This window comes from Centroberyx gerrardi, chromosome 19, assembly GCF_048128805.1.
Source record: "Centroberyx gerrardi isolate f3 chromosome 19, fCenGer3.hap1.cur.20231027, whole genome shotgun sequence".
Taxonomy (NCBI): Eukaryota; Metazoa; Chordata; class Actinopteri; order Beryciformes; family Berycidae; genus Centroberyx; species Centroberyx gerrardi.
The window spans coordinates 18154328-18165722 of NC_136015.1; the positions used below are offsets into that span (position 1 = coordinate 18154328).

Sequence of the window (11395 nt, forward strand, 5' to 3'; positions counted from 1 at the left end):
TCATAAAACCTCACACCTGTTCCCAAAAACTGAAGTACCTGGTAGAAGATGTTTAAAACTGAATGCATAGAATACACAAAAAAAAGGCAGACTTGAAAATTGTGCTGCTTGCAGCTGCAAAAAATGTGGTGCTAGTATGAAAACTTGGCTTCTGCCTTGGTTGTTTCCAGTAAAAGACACTTGTCTGTGGTAAACAGTGGCTACCACTCTGAAGTCTGCAGCCCTTCCACACCCTCCTTCACACTGTTTTTTGTGGCTAGAGTTCCTGTGGTTTCAATTAGATTCACCGTCCAGAATTCAAAAGGTTGAAATGTTTTAGCCTAAGGGAGAAAATAAAATGTCACTGCCCAGTGTGTGATGACAGTCATTATCTCAAGGAGTAAACTAATTTCCCACCAAACCAATTTTGATAGAATTTATTGTAAAAAACAGGTAAATTGTATTTACAGAAAAAAAAAAAAAAAAAGGAAAGCCAGATCTCTAGAGTAGATAGTAAACAATATAAAACACTTTTAAAAACGCCTACAAAAAAAAAGAGCAGAGGTACTTGAATATTTTTCCCCAGTGTCCCTGCTCCTGAATCCATACCACACAGGTTGAGATTTAATAAAACTAGATAAATCAAGCATTAAACAACAAGATCATAGCTTCTACTGTAGAAGGTTTGGAGATGACGGAGTCACTCCATTGGCAGCTGTGTCTGTCTGTCTGTCTGTCGACGACATCCGGATCACATTCAAGAGCCCGCCGAACCCAGATTCCCTGAGTGTAATTCACAGTTCTCCCCTTCAGTACACTCTGGGGAAGCCTGGTGCCGTAACGAGATTTGAGTAACAGCAGTCCATCATGCCAGTCACAGTACGATCCCACTACAAGGACTCCTCTCTTATCGTATCAACCGTTGGCTGCGGTTCCAGGTCTGCACCGGAGAGCCGAATAGTGTTCATTTCCCCTGTGCTCTTGAATGTGTACAGTTCATTGTCCACCATCCTGCGGTCTTGGAAGCCGAGGCTGTCCTGGCGGTCGATGGGGGTCCGGGGTCGGGGTGGGATGAAGGACTCCGAGGGGTCCAGGAACGGCTTGTACTGGTCCACGTCGGGGTCCGCCTTACTGTCTGGCTCTATTATGACAGGGGGTTCTCCGTCAATGGGCCCAGTGAATGTCCGGTACGAGTCAACCTGCAGTCCCTTGAAGTGGTCTTGCATGCTGTCCGCGTAGGTGGAGTCACGCAGCAGGTGACCGTACACCATCGTCTCGTCTATGGAGGCGTAGACGTGGGAGTCGTTGTCGGACCGCGCTTTGGCGAAGTGCCTGTCACCCGGGAGGAAGATATTCCCTTTGCCGACGTAGATGGATGACGTGTTCATCTGTCCTTTTTTCTTTTTCCTGTTTGAAAGATGAAGACAGGGTACGGTTATTCAGGCAAGCAGACAACGCACTTGAAGAATAAATCTCACTACACCACAACAAAGAGAAACCACTGCTGACAGGCCACAGAAATGATACTTTGACACTTGTAACAAATTTACTACAGAGCCAGAATTAACCCCCAAAGAAACCAAACATTGTTGACAGTGTAGCTACAGGCGTACTCACTTTGTGATCACGCATACAACAGCCAACACTGTGACAACGAGGAGAAGAGCTCCTGCTATTCCGAGGAGGATAGCTAGAAGATCTGTAAAGACAAAAATGAGAGACAATAAGGGTCATTTACTCATATGCTCACCTTGGAAAACATACTGTATAGCTTACTGAGACAGATTATACTGAAATACACAATTAGGGTATTCCATGTATGACAACAACAACCCAAAGTGGAGTCTGCTTACTAGTCTTCTTCTGCAGAATGACTTTGGTCACCGCTCCAAAGTGTCCGTCCTCTGGCATACAGTTGGACATGTTGAGGTAGAAGCTCCCTGGCACCTCCAGCTTGTCCTCTACCACCTCATCCTCCCTGCGGCTCAGCATCTCCTCCTCAGACCCCAGCCTCTGTACCTTGATGCTCGTGTGCCTCTGGCCGCATTTGGGCTGGCTGACATTGACAAACTGCATGGCTGCCTTGTATCGGCTCGGCAGTTTGACGATCCAGGAGACAGTGGAGGAAGGCTTCATACCGCCAGGCCAGTTGGGGGTGGCCAGCAGGGCCGGAGAGGACATCTTAGGGCTGACGGTGTAAATGATGCTCTCTGAAAGAGGAGGATGCAAATAATGTTCAGTATCATTATAATGTGTGAGTAATCTCCACTGTTCTGCAAATTGAAGAGAAGTCTCCACTGTTTGTGGTGCCATAGTGCCCCCTCGTGGATTTTTAAAGTAGAGTGAATGTGCTCGATTTGACCATAATTTCAGTGCAGTATGACAGTATAGTACAGCATGAGAAATTTTCAGGGGAAAAATGTATACTTTTCAATTGTTATATCCTAAATCTGCGATATTCAATGCATTTCAGGAGTTATTTTTGGTTGAAGTGTGGTAATTTACTTGGTGTACCCACTTTCCCTCAACCTGCCTCATCTACTTCTACTAAAATTATTTCCTACATACTCACCTGGACTTGTTGCATCCATTTTACATGTAGGTGGAGAGCAATAACGACTGCAATAGTGTTAGTGGTTTCCTATATTTCCCAGAATGACTTTCAAACCCCCCCCAGAGAACGGCCGTGAACTTGTTTGCATTCAGCTGTGGGTTATACATGTAGGCAGAGAGAGTAAGAGAGCGAGCGTTTTTTCCAGTCGAGAAAAAGTGAGAGTTGCGCCCTTTACTCAAAATGCAACATGTCTTACAGCTGCATTGTATTCTAAGTCTAGAAAGACGCCCTTGCTCTTTGATTCTGAGGGGTTGACACCAAACCTGACATTTACTGCTGATGTTTTAGATAGCTACAAATTTTTCTGCTATCAAACTTGTTGCTGTACTGGAAATATCTCAACGTGACGTCACGTTGTTTATGTTTGGCCAGTTATCCATGGGAATAAGAAGAATACACCGCTAAACTACAAAATGGGCCCAGAAATGCAAGGTACATCACCAGTAGCTGTTACTTTAACACTGTTTAAGTTTTTTAAGGGTGGATTTACCTCATAAAGGACAAATATTCACATTGTACCTGAGATCTCTTTGTTGAAGGAGACATTAAGAAAAGGCCCCCTGGTCTTGGTGAAGTCCTGGGCTGTAGCTGTGACAGAGACATTGGAGTGCACCTGGACTTTCTGGATGATGCCCTTAGAGCAGAAATCCCCAATGGAAGACCCATCGCCCTCGGCCACATGCAAGGGCACAGAATCGTTGCACTCCTGGCCGGGCAGCGACTGTCGGAGAGTCCCTGTAGGAGACACCAATTCCACTGTACCGTCCTCTGGGATGTTCAGGTGCCAGGTGAAGCTGTGGAGCGGCATGGGCAGGCAGGAATCCAACTTGGGCACAGTGAGGAGCATCCCACTCACAGAGCATGAGTTCAAATGTTGGCACCCTATTATTAAAAGGCACACAATCACATGAGAGGCTATAGTGAGTTCATAGGCAGCGGACACTACCCCAGAGACAAACACATCAACATTTTCTAATAAATAACACATTCAGACTTCAAGACAGGCATCAGAATACCTAATGTTTCTGTTTCGTGATAGATATTGATATCAATACAATCAAAAAACAAAGAACTAACTGCAATAATTCCAGAGGTGGTGACTATTTCATTGTTATTCAGTGAAACTAAACGTCTTTGACTTTGTACGATACAAAAGCATCTTACCAATAATTTTACTGGCAGTCAGGCGTACATCTTCATTTGGACAGTCAAGGAAGGAGAGGCTGGCCTTAGTCCCAGTGGCCACATTGATCTTCTTTTTAACCTCAGAGCCTATGCTCATCTCACAGTAGGGATCAGAGCCCACTTTCTCTATCTGCAGGGACACCCCTTGCTTCTTGGTTAGATCCACTGTACACAGAACTGAGAAGGAAATGCAACACAGAGGGACAATACTTTAGTGATCAAAAAAGGCATTTGTATTGGAAATGCATTCATCTATATATCATGATGGTATTTTGTCTTGTGTAGTATTCATACATCCAGAGAAACCAAAAATGTTGCATCTGTTTTTGGTTTTGGTTATTGCTGCCTATAATGAACATATGCCATTATAACAATCTTGCATACTGGCACTTCAGACTGGGTATGGGAAAGCAAAAATTATCAGCACTGTACCAATTTTTGTCATCAAAAGGTCCAGAACTTTAGAGACATTCAATGAAATCTGTTAAAACATTACATTTACACGTTACATTTATATATTTCTGGTCATTTGTACTAAGAAATTTAAATGAGCCTGGTCTGATTCAATCAAAACAACTGAAATGTAAAACTGTTACAAAAAAATGAATTTACTCTCTCACACAATATATTCTTTCATTCAACCTGGAATGGTATCGAAAAAAATGACCTTTGAGGACCAGTATGGAATTTAAAAGTATCAGGACTGTAATCAGTATCATAAAATCCGATGTGACTCCTCTTCAGACACCCAGCTGTCAGTGAGAGCAGATCTACGCACCTGGATGGCCACTCCTCATCACAGAGACTGTGAATTTTAGGGCGAGTCCCTGTAGTGTCGTGTTGGTCTCACAGTTCCACAGCAACATCTTGAAGTTGCCCTGCTTATGCGCTGGCTGAGGGTCCGTCAGCGTCAATTTGGTCACCTTCTTATCCTCTTTCTGGTACTCCACCATCACTTCCTTCTTGAGGCATTCTGGGGCTGTGTGATCCTGAAAACGCATTGTGTAGTTGTGCATGCCGGGCACGATGAAGTCCCACATCATGTGCTGGTTGTCAGGGAAATCACTGGGGTAGTTGGCTGTGATGAATTCTGTATCCGATACGCCTCGCGGTAGGTTAACTTTTACTATGGCCAGCACTGGCAAGACACAGGGAGAGAACATTGTGGTTTAAATGATGCAAAGGAGGTCATCAAGGTTCTCTGTAAATGAGCTTGTAAATGCAAAAGAGCAGTTCTAGTAATTAAACAGTTATTCTCAGCCTCTGTAGCAATTCCTGGAAGAGAAAACTGTTCACAGGGATTCATTTTCCTATACTATCTCCACAATGACTGAACGACACTTACTGGTGGTCTTAGACCCAACACTGAGTTTGAAGTCCAAGGGTTCGAGCTTCCTGTCCCCAGGCACCTTTAGCAACATTCGGCCCTTGTAGAGCACCTGGATGGTCGTCACAGTGCCACCTTTGCAGTAGGTGCCGATGGTTGCCGGTCCGCTGCGCAGATAGGTCACGATGGTGTAGGTGTGCTCATCTGGACAGGTGTTGCCATTGGGAATCTGTCGCATTCCTGGTTCTGGGAAGCCCAGTTGGAAGGCATGAGTGGAGGGAACCTTCAGGTCCCAGGTGAACGTCCTGTTGAAGTCTGGGAACAGGGAGGACTCGGCCTGTACGATGTCACCAGCACAGGTGGTCTCTGTGCAGTCTGGAAGAGGTGCAGATAGAAGAACATATGATGCAATGGTCATTTAGTTTCTGGACTGAGATTTGTATTGGCAATGTACCAAGTCAACCGCATCATTAGGGCACAAAAACAAGTCAGAAGCATCAATATGAATCAGTCTGCAAACTCTACCACGCAATCATTTACTGTAGGTAATTATCAAATCAAAGAATGCCACAGTCTTCCGAAGTTGTCTTGGAGAGAACAAACTGTACACGATTAATTAAGACACAGAGGTGTTTAATTTCCCAGCTGTTTCTACCAGCTCTATACTATAGCCGATAGACTAGTACAGTATTGGACATGATGCATCATTCTTGCAGTGAATCTTGGGGCTTCCCATTCATTCTCACTGGTTGAGTCACCATCTTTGGTTGGCAAGTAAACTTCTGGGGATCTATATCCGTCTTCGTCCTCAGCGTTCTTTTGTTTTGGAATTGTACTTTGGATGTTAGATATGATGTCAAACGCATAATGAAAGACAAGAATGCACAACCACGCATATTGAGAAAGAACCTGTGTGTCAATGTTAGTTTTCAGCTAAATATGTTCTGCATCATGCACAGCGGCTTAGACCTTCTTTTAGACAGGAACATGAAGTGATTCTCGTGGCCAACAGAACACACATGCAAGGCTATGCCTGAAGAAAAATAAAAAAAGACTGATATCAACGCCGATTTTCCGAGCTTCGTACCAATTTCTCTGTTGATCTCCACACTGAAGAAATCCTGAGGCTGAGGACAGCCAAACTCCACCGAGGTGTTACGAGCGTCTGTCAGGCGTAGATATTTTTGGTCGCATTTCTGGTTGGGCTCCTCGCCTGCACACACGCTGCAATCCGGCTCTCCAGTCTGCCTGCTGATGATGACTCTGGTGTCAGGGTCAGGGATCACGGACATCATTCTGCCCCCTGAAGACGAAAGTAGTGCAATCAGATAATTATCAGACCAGAGGGGTATTTCTAGAAGCAAGATTTCTCAGCCAGATGACGCCTCAAATGAAATCAAATGAGATCATTACTTGGTACGACTACAAGACATGCATGAAAATCAAAAGATCAAATTGACAAATTAAATAAATAGTTCTGTTTTTCTGGTATGAAAGCAAGCGTGAAGGGACAAATGACCCTTACTTCTTGCCGCTGCTTTGGCAGTGAATGCAGTCGAGTTCAATTCTCCTCCTTTGGGGACTTCTACAGTCACAGTGGTCTTTCCAAGCAGATCCAGTTGAGACACAGGTCCGCTCTTGCAGTAGGTCCTAGTTTTCACCTCTGCTTCACTATTAGTTGTGCTGAGCGAGTACTGGTAGCCATCTTGGCATTTGTCTGCTCCAGTCATCTCCCTCAGTCCATCACCAGGGAAGCCCAAAGTTAACATGGTTTTCTCTGGTACACTTATGTCCCATGTTAGGGATCTTTTGAACTCCTTGAGGTCAGGCTGAACTGCTCCTGTAGCGGGGTTGCAGGAGGTCTTGGTGCATTCTGGGTAAAGAAAATGAGACAATGTTTGAGTTTTCCGCATTTAACATACATTCCTTTCCGGAGCAACTTACAAGTACAATAGCAGAAAAGGCTTTGATTTATATTTTACCAACATTATAAGCAGTCAATATATAAGAAGTGAAAGGGTCATGATAAGTTTTAGTTACTCTTCCAATACAATACAATTGAATACAATTTTTACACATTGTTCAGACATTCATGCACATCAAGCCTTTATCATTTCCACTGTCCTCACCTATTTTCTTCTTGATCTGGACACTGAACACTTCCTGAGGCTGAGGGCAGCTGAACTCCAGCGAGGTTTTTTGGGGGTCAGGCAGTGTCAGTTCTGTAGGGTTGCAAGTGGAGGGGTCACCAGAGCACACATTGCATTCTAGTTTGTCAGGGTCCCTGTTGAATACCACGGTTGTGCCGGGGTCATCGGTTATCACCATCGTTCGGCCCTCTAAAGGGGTGAGAAGGAGAGAGAGAGAGAGAGAAGTCGGTAAACTGAGAGCAACAATGTTATTGGTATGCGCCAGATTTGAGCTTACTTGTAAAAGAAGAGTCTGTATTCAATAATATTTCCTTACTCAACGGCTTGGCGGAGGCCTGGAATAACACAGAATCCACCTTTGCCTTTGGTCCAACTTGCAGAGACATAGCAGCTTGATTGGGCAGGTCTAAATTGGTCACAGAACCCCCTCGACAGTAAGCCTGAGTTTGGACATTGCCGTTCAGTTTTGGTCTGACCACTGAGTACTGAAATCTATCAGGGCATGACTTCGGTTGAGATGTCTCCAGGAGCCCCTCTCCGAGGATGTGCAGATCCACGACAGTCTTTTCAGGGGCTTTCAGGTCCCAGGTGAAGGTTCTTGTGAACTCTGTGAGGAGGGAGGGTTGAGCTTCTCCTGTTGTAGGGCTGCAGGTGTCCTTAGTGCATTCTGGATCACAAATAAAGAGAAGAGTAATTCCCAAACTGGTTTTACAATTCAAACTCTGAGATGGTGGATTTAATTAAAATCTGCATATTTATTGCACGTCTATGAGTCATGCTACAATGTAAATTTAACTTATTTAACTTAGAGGGCCCTTATTCAAATGTTCCTCTGTTGCACGTCTATGAGTCATGCAACAATGTTCTTCTATTTCTTCTATTTATATACATATATGATCAAAGATGTTTAACAAAATTATATTGTATTTTATTTGAGTGGTTAAATATAGAGTTCATTCAAAAATCCATCCTTTTTTACAGGCAGTTTCAGACAAACTCCAGTAAATGCATCACAACTGGACTTGTTCCTGATTGGCTCCCTTCACTAAAGAATTACTGAAATCCTTCCAATCAGGCCAATTTGCAGCATTTGAACGGGAAAGCCTCCACTCACCAGCTTTATCTCATTTGAATTAGAGGAGCTGGTGTTGTCAGCCAATCGGGGTCCAGTATGTGACTGTTCTGCCTATGAGGGCTAGTCTTCAAATTCATTCAGTTTAACAAATTCAATGAAAACAAAATCATGAAACCTGAATTATATGGGATCTTTAAAGTTCCAACCAACAGAGCAAGTATTTGCTAGTGCCTTACTGGAAAAGAGATCACCACACTATCTTTAAACTCACCAATGCTTCTGGTAATCTTGACGGTGTAAGCCTGTTCAATCGGCTGGGAGCAGTTGAACAGCAGTGTGACCTCTTCCTCAGGTACCAGAGGAAGAGAGGAGTGGCAGGAGGTCTGGGTGTCGTTCACACCACTGACTGTACACACAACACACTGATCGCTAGGCAGGTCAGTGGACACAGTCACCACCGAGCCTTTGTCTGGTCGGACCGCCATCTTTAGGCATTCTGAGGAAACAGATCAATGTCAGAAAGAAGGAAGCAGTTGCCAATAGCTGAAATATGTGGTCAACATCAATCAATGTCAAAATGTGATTTTCTTTTTTGGTTGCTGAAGAAATCAACACATTGCAAAGTTCTTAATCAATGCACAATGAGAGAAGGCACCATCATTGCCAAATATATCCTGTTTCAACAGCACATCCTCCAGCTGCTTGAACATGAGGAAGAGCATGCTTAGACCCATTCCCATATTTGAACTCGAGTCCCGTGGATATTGCACAAACACACATCCTTACAAGCAACAATGTCCGTTCTCATGAAAATGTAGCTCATGCTGGCTATGATATTCAAATCAACTGAGGGCAGGAAGGAATCAGATGACTGGACATCAGTTTGAGCAGAACAAAGTCCAACTGTCCTTCATAATGAATTAAGCTATCGATTCACCACCTCAGCAACTTTCAGGATATTAATCTAGTAACAAAACATATACACCGGCGCTGCCGCTTAAGCAAACACAGCGGTCCCAGGCACACCTGTCGCTGTGTACTCTGGTGGCAGACTGAAGCAAATTCATTGAATTCTCATTATCATGAGTCATCTGAGTGCTGAGCAGGTAGGGGGGATCTCAAGGTGAGCCAGTGTCTTGTTTTAAAAACATGAATAGCTGCTGTCTCTGTGATATTTGACTCTCCTGTGGTGGCTGCCCCCACACTTCTCCATTTGAGTAACTTGTACACATGTAGCCTTATCCTTTTACAAAGCTTAGATGAATCCATTGTCGCTGTCTCCTCTGTGATTTTATGCAGCAGGGTGTAATTTTAGTTTTGGCTCTACATCTGTCCCTGCTTTGGTTCCATGCAGTTATGGTTCTAGTGCAGGTTGAGCTGCTAAAAACCTGTTCCTTTTTCCTTTACCACTTCTAACCATTAGGAATACATTTCTTTATGTTTTAAAGGCAAATTTGGCTAAATCATGGTGTTATTTCAATTCACATTCACTCTGGCAGTAGTGTCAATATTCTTGCTGCAGTGATGTACTGCCTGTTGAATGAATAAACCTGTTACTCTAAGTTTTAAAGCAGCATAAGTTCTCACACAAGAAGAAGCAGGGAATTCTTGACCTCACCAAAACTTGCAAGGACTTGAAACCGAAACAGAACAATACCGCAGCATTTACATAAAATATGGGCTAGAGGGCTGTCAAAAGCCTTCCTAGGGCCTTCTTGTAACAGTAAGCGATGGGTGTGTCAGGGGTGTCACAAGGTGCAAAACAGTGAAACCTAGCAGTTGTAAAGGTGTTTGTTTTCAGCATCAACTTCCACAAACACTGTGAACTGTGGAAGGAATAAAATACACCTTGTTGGTGGCAACTACTCCAAAAACAGTGAAGTCAATGGGGAAGAAAGCAAAGAGTTAAAATCTGCTGAATATCTGCTTTCGCTTGATAAAATGCCCTCCAGATTCATAGTACAACAGATTGCTGGTTAATCATTAATGAAGCCATGATGATTTCATGTCTCTGAGAGCACCATAAATGTCTTGTAAACCTTTGAAAATGGAGGTTTTATAAGTCAGGGTAGCAGGTTATTCAGCAGTCTCATTTCATCACTGTCAAGTCAGTCAATCACCTGTAATGTTGCTTAGAAATCCTCTATATCCTTCAATATGTGGCCTGATCATGTTTTATCAAAATAAACAGCATGTACTTATCATAATTACATTGTTTGACCCTTAGCAGGACAGACTTGCACTTGTAATTATGCAAATGATGAATTATTATAATATTACAGTAGCCGATTTACCAATGTATCTTGATAGGCTAATTTAATACATTTTCACAACTGTGCTGAAAAACAATACAGTAAGAGGACATTAAAGCAAACCAAACTAACACAAGGTCCAACACTACATGTTGCTCGCTGACAGACTACAGATTATTTTCTCACCTGACAAGTTGAAGCCCGACAAAAACAAAACTCCCAGCAGCGCCACGGCGCAGGTCGCACAGAGCTGCATGTTCACTAATAAAGGTGAAGAAAAATACAAGTAGATAAAAAAAAAAATAGATGCCTGTTTTCTCTCAAATACGCGGTCTTTGCATGTTTTTTTATTAGATCCCACGCTAAAACAATTGCGATGGCGTTGACAGCCTCGCAACTTCCTGATCCTGCCTTCCCTCCTTACCTGTGGGCGTGGACCGCAGGTAGGTTACGGTTACCTGTCCAAACTTGACGGGTGAGGATCGGGCCCTGCCGGTGTACCCGTGAGCCGAAACAAACAGCTAGAGCTGGCAAATAGACTAATAGATCGGGACCTTGTGTGACTTCCCCTCGTTGGCACAAAGGATGCCCTATATTTAAACACATTCAAACCATGCCAAGGATTGTTGGCACGGGGCTGTGTATCCCCAAAATGAGACAGAGGGAAGGGTGTGGATATGGTCGACAGAGCTAATTCTCCGGATATAGGCTGCATTAATGACCACAGTGTACCACAATGGAGTAGATTATTACTTTATGGACCAATATCACAAAAATATGATAAGTCTTTCTCTCCCAAGCGAAAATGAACTG

The 11395-nt window shown here is 43.6% G+C and overlaps 1 protein-coding gene across 1 annotated transcript; it reads right to left on the minus strand.

Annotated features, from left to right (window-relative positions):
- Nucleotides 1-401: 401 nt before the first annotated feature.
- Nucleotides 402-10978, minus strand: cdcp1b (CUB domain containing protein 1b). The gene is made up of 13 exons (XM_071910877.2): nucleotides 10769-10978; nucleotides 8602-8826; nucleotides 7572-7922; nucleotides 7235-7444; nucleotides 6631-6978; nucleotides 6193-6408; nucleotides 5124-5480; nucleotides 4557-4916; nucleotides 3758-3955; nucleotides 3113-3475; nucleotides 1833-2189; nucleotides 1597-1678; nucleotides 402-1386 (listed from the first exon to the last, which is right to left on the minus strand). The coding sequence occupies exons 1-13, from the start codon at nucleotides 10836-10838 to the stop codon at nucleotides 870-872; spliced, it is 3654 nt and encodes a 1217-aa protein (XP_071766978.2). The 5' UTR covers nucleotides 10839-10978; the 3' UTR covers nucleotides 402-869.
- Between the last annotated feature and the right edge of the window lie 417 nt (nucleotides 10979-11395).

Bases quoted from the DNA above. Each gene is read 5' to 3' on its own strand.
- cdcp1b (XM_071910877.2), bottom strand. From the start codon at position 10,838: ATGCAGCTCTGTGCGACCTGCGCCGTGGCGCTGCTGGGAGTTTTGTTT. The intron at 4,917-5,123 runs GTAAGTGTCGTT...GTGTCTTGCCAG, and splicing joins TGTTGGGTCTAAGACCACCA to TGCTGGCCATAGTAAAAGTT. The intron at 3,956-4,556 runs GTGCGTAGATCT...TTTCCTTCTCAG, and splicing joins GATGAGGAGTGGCCATCCAG to TTCTGTGTACAGTGGATCTA.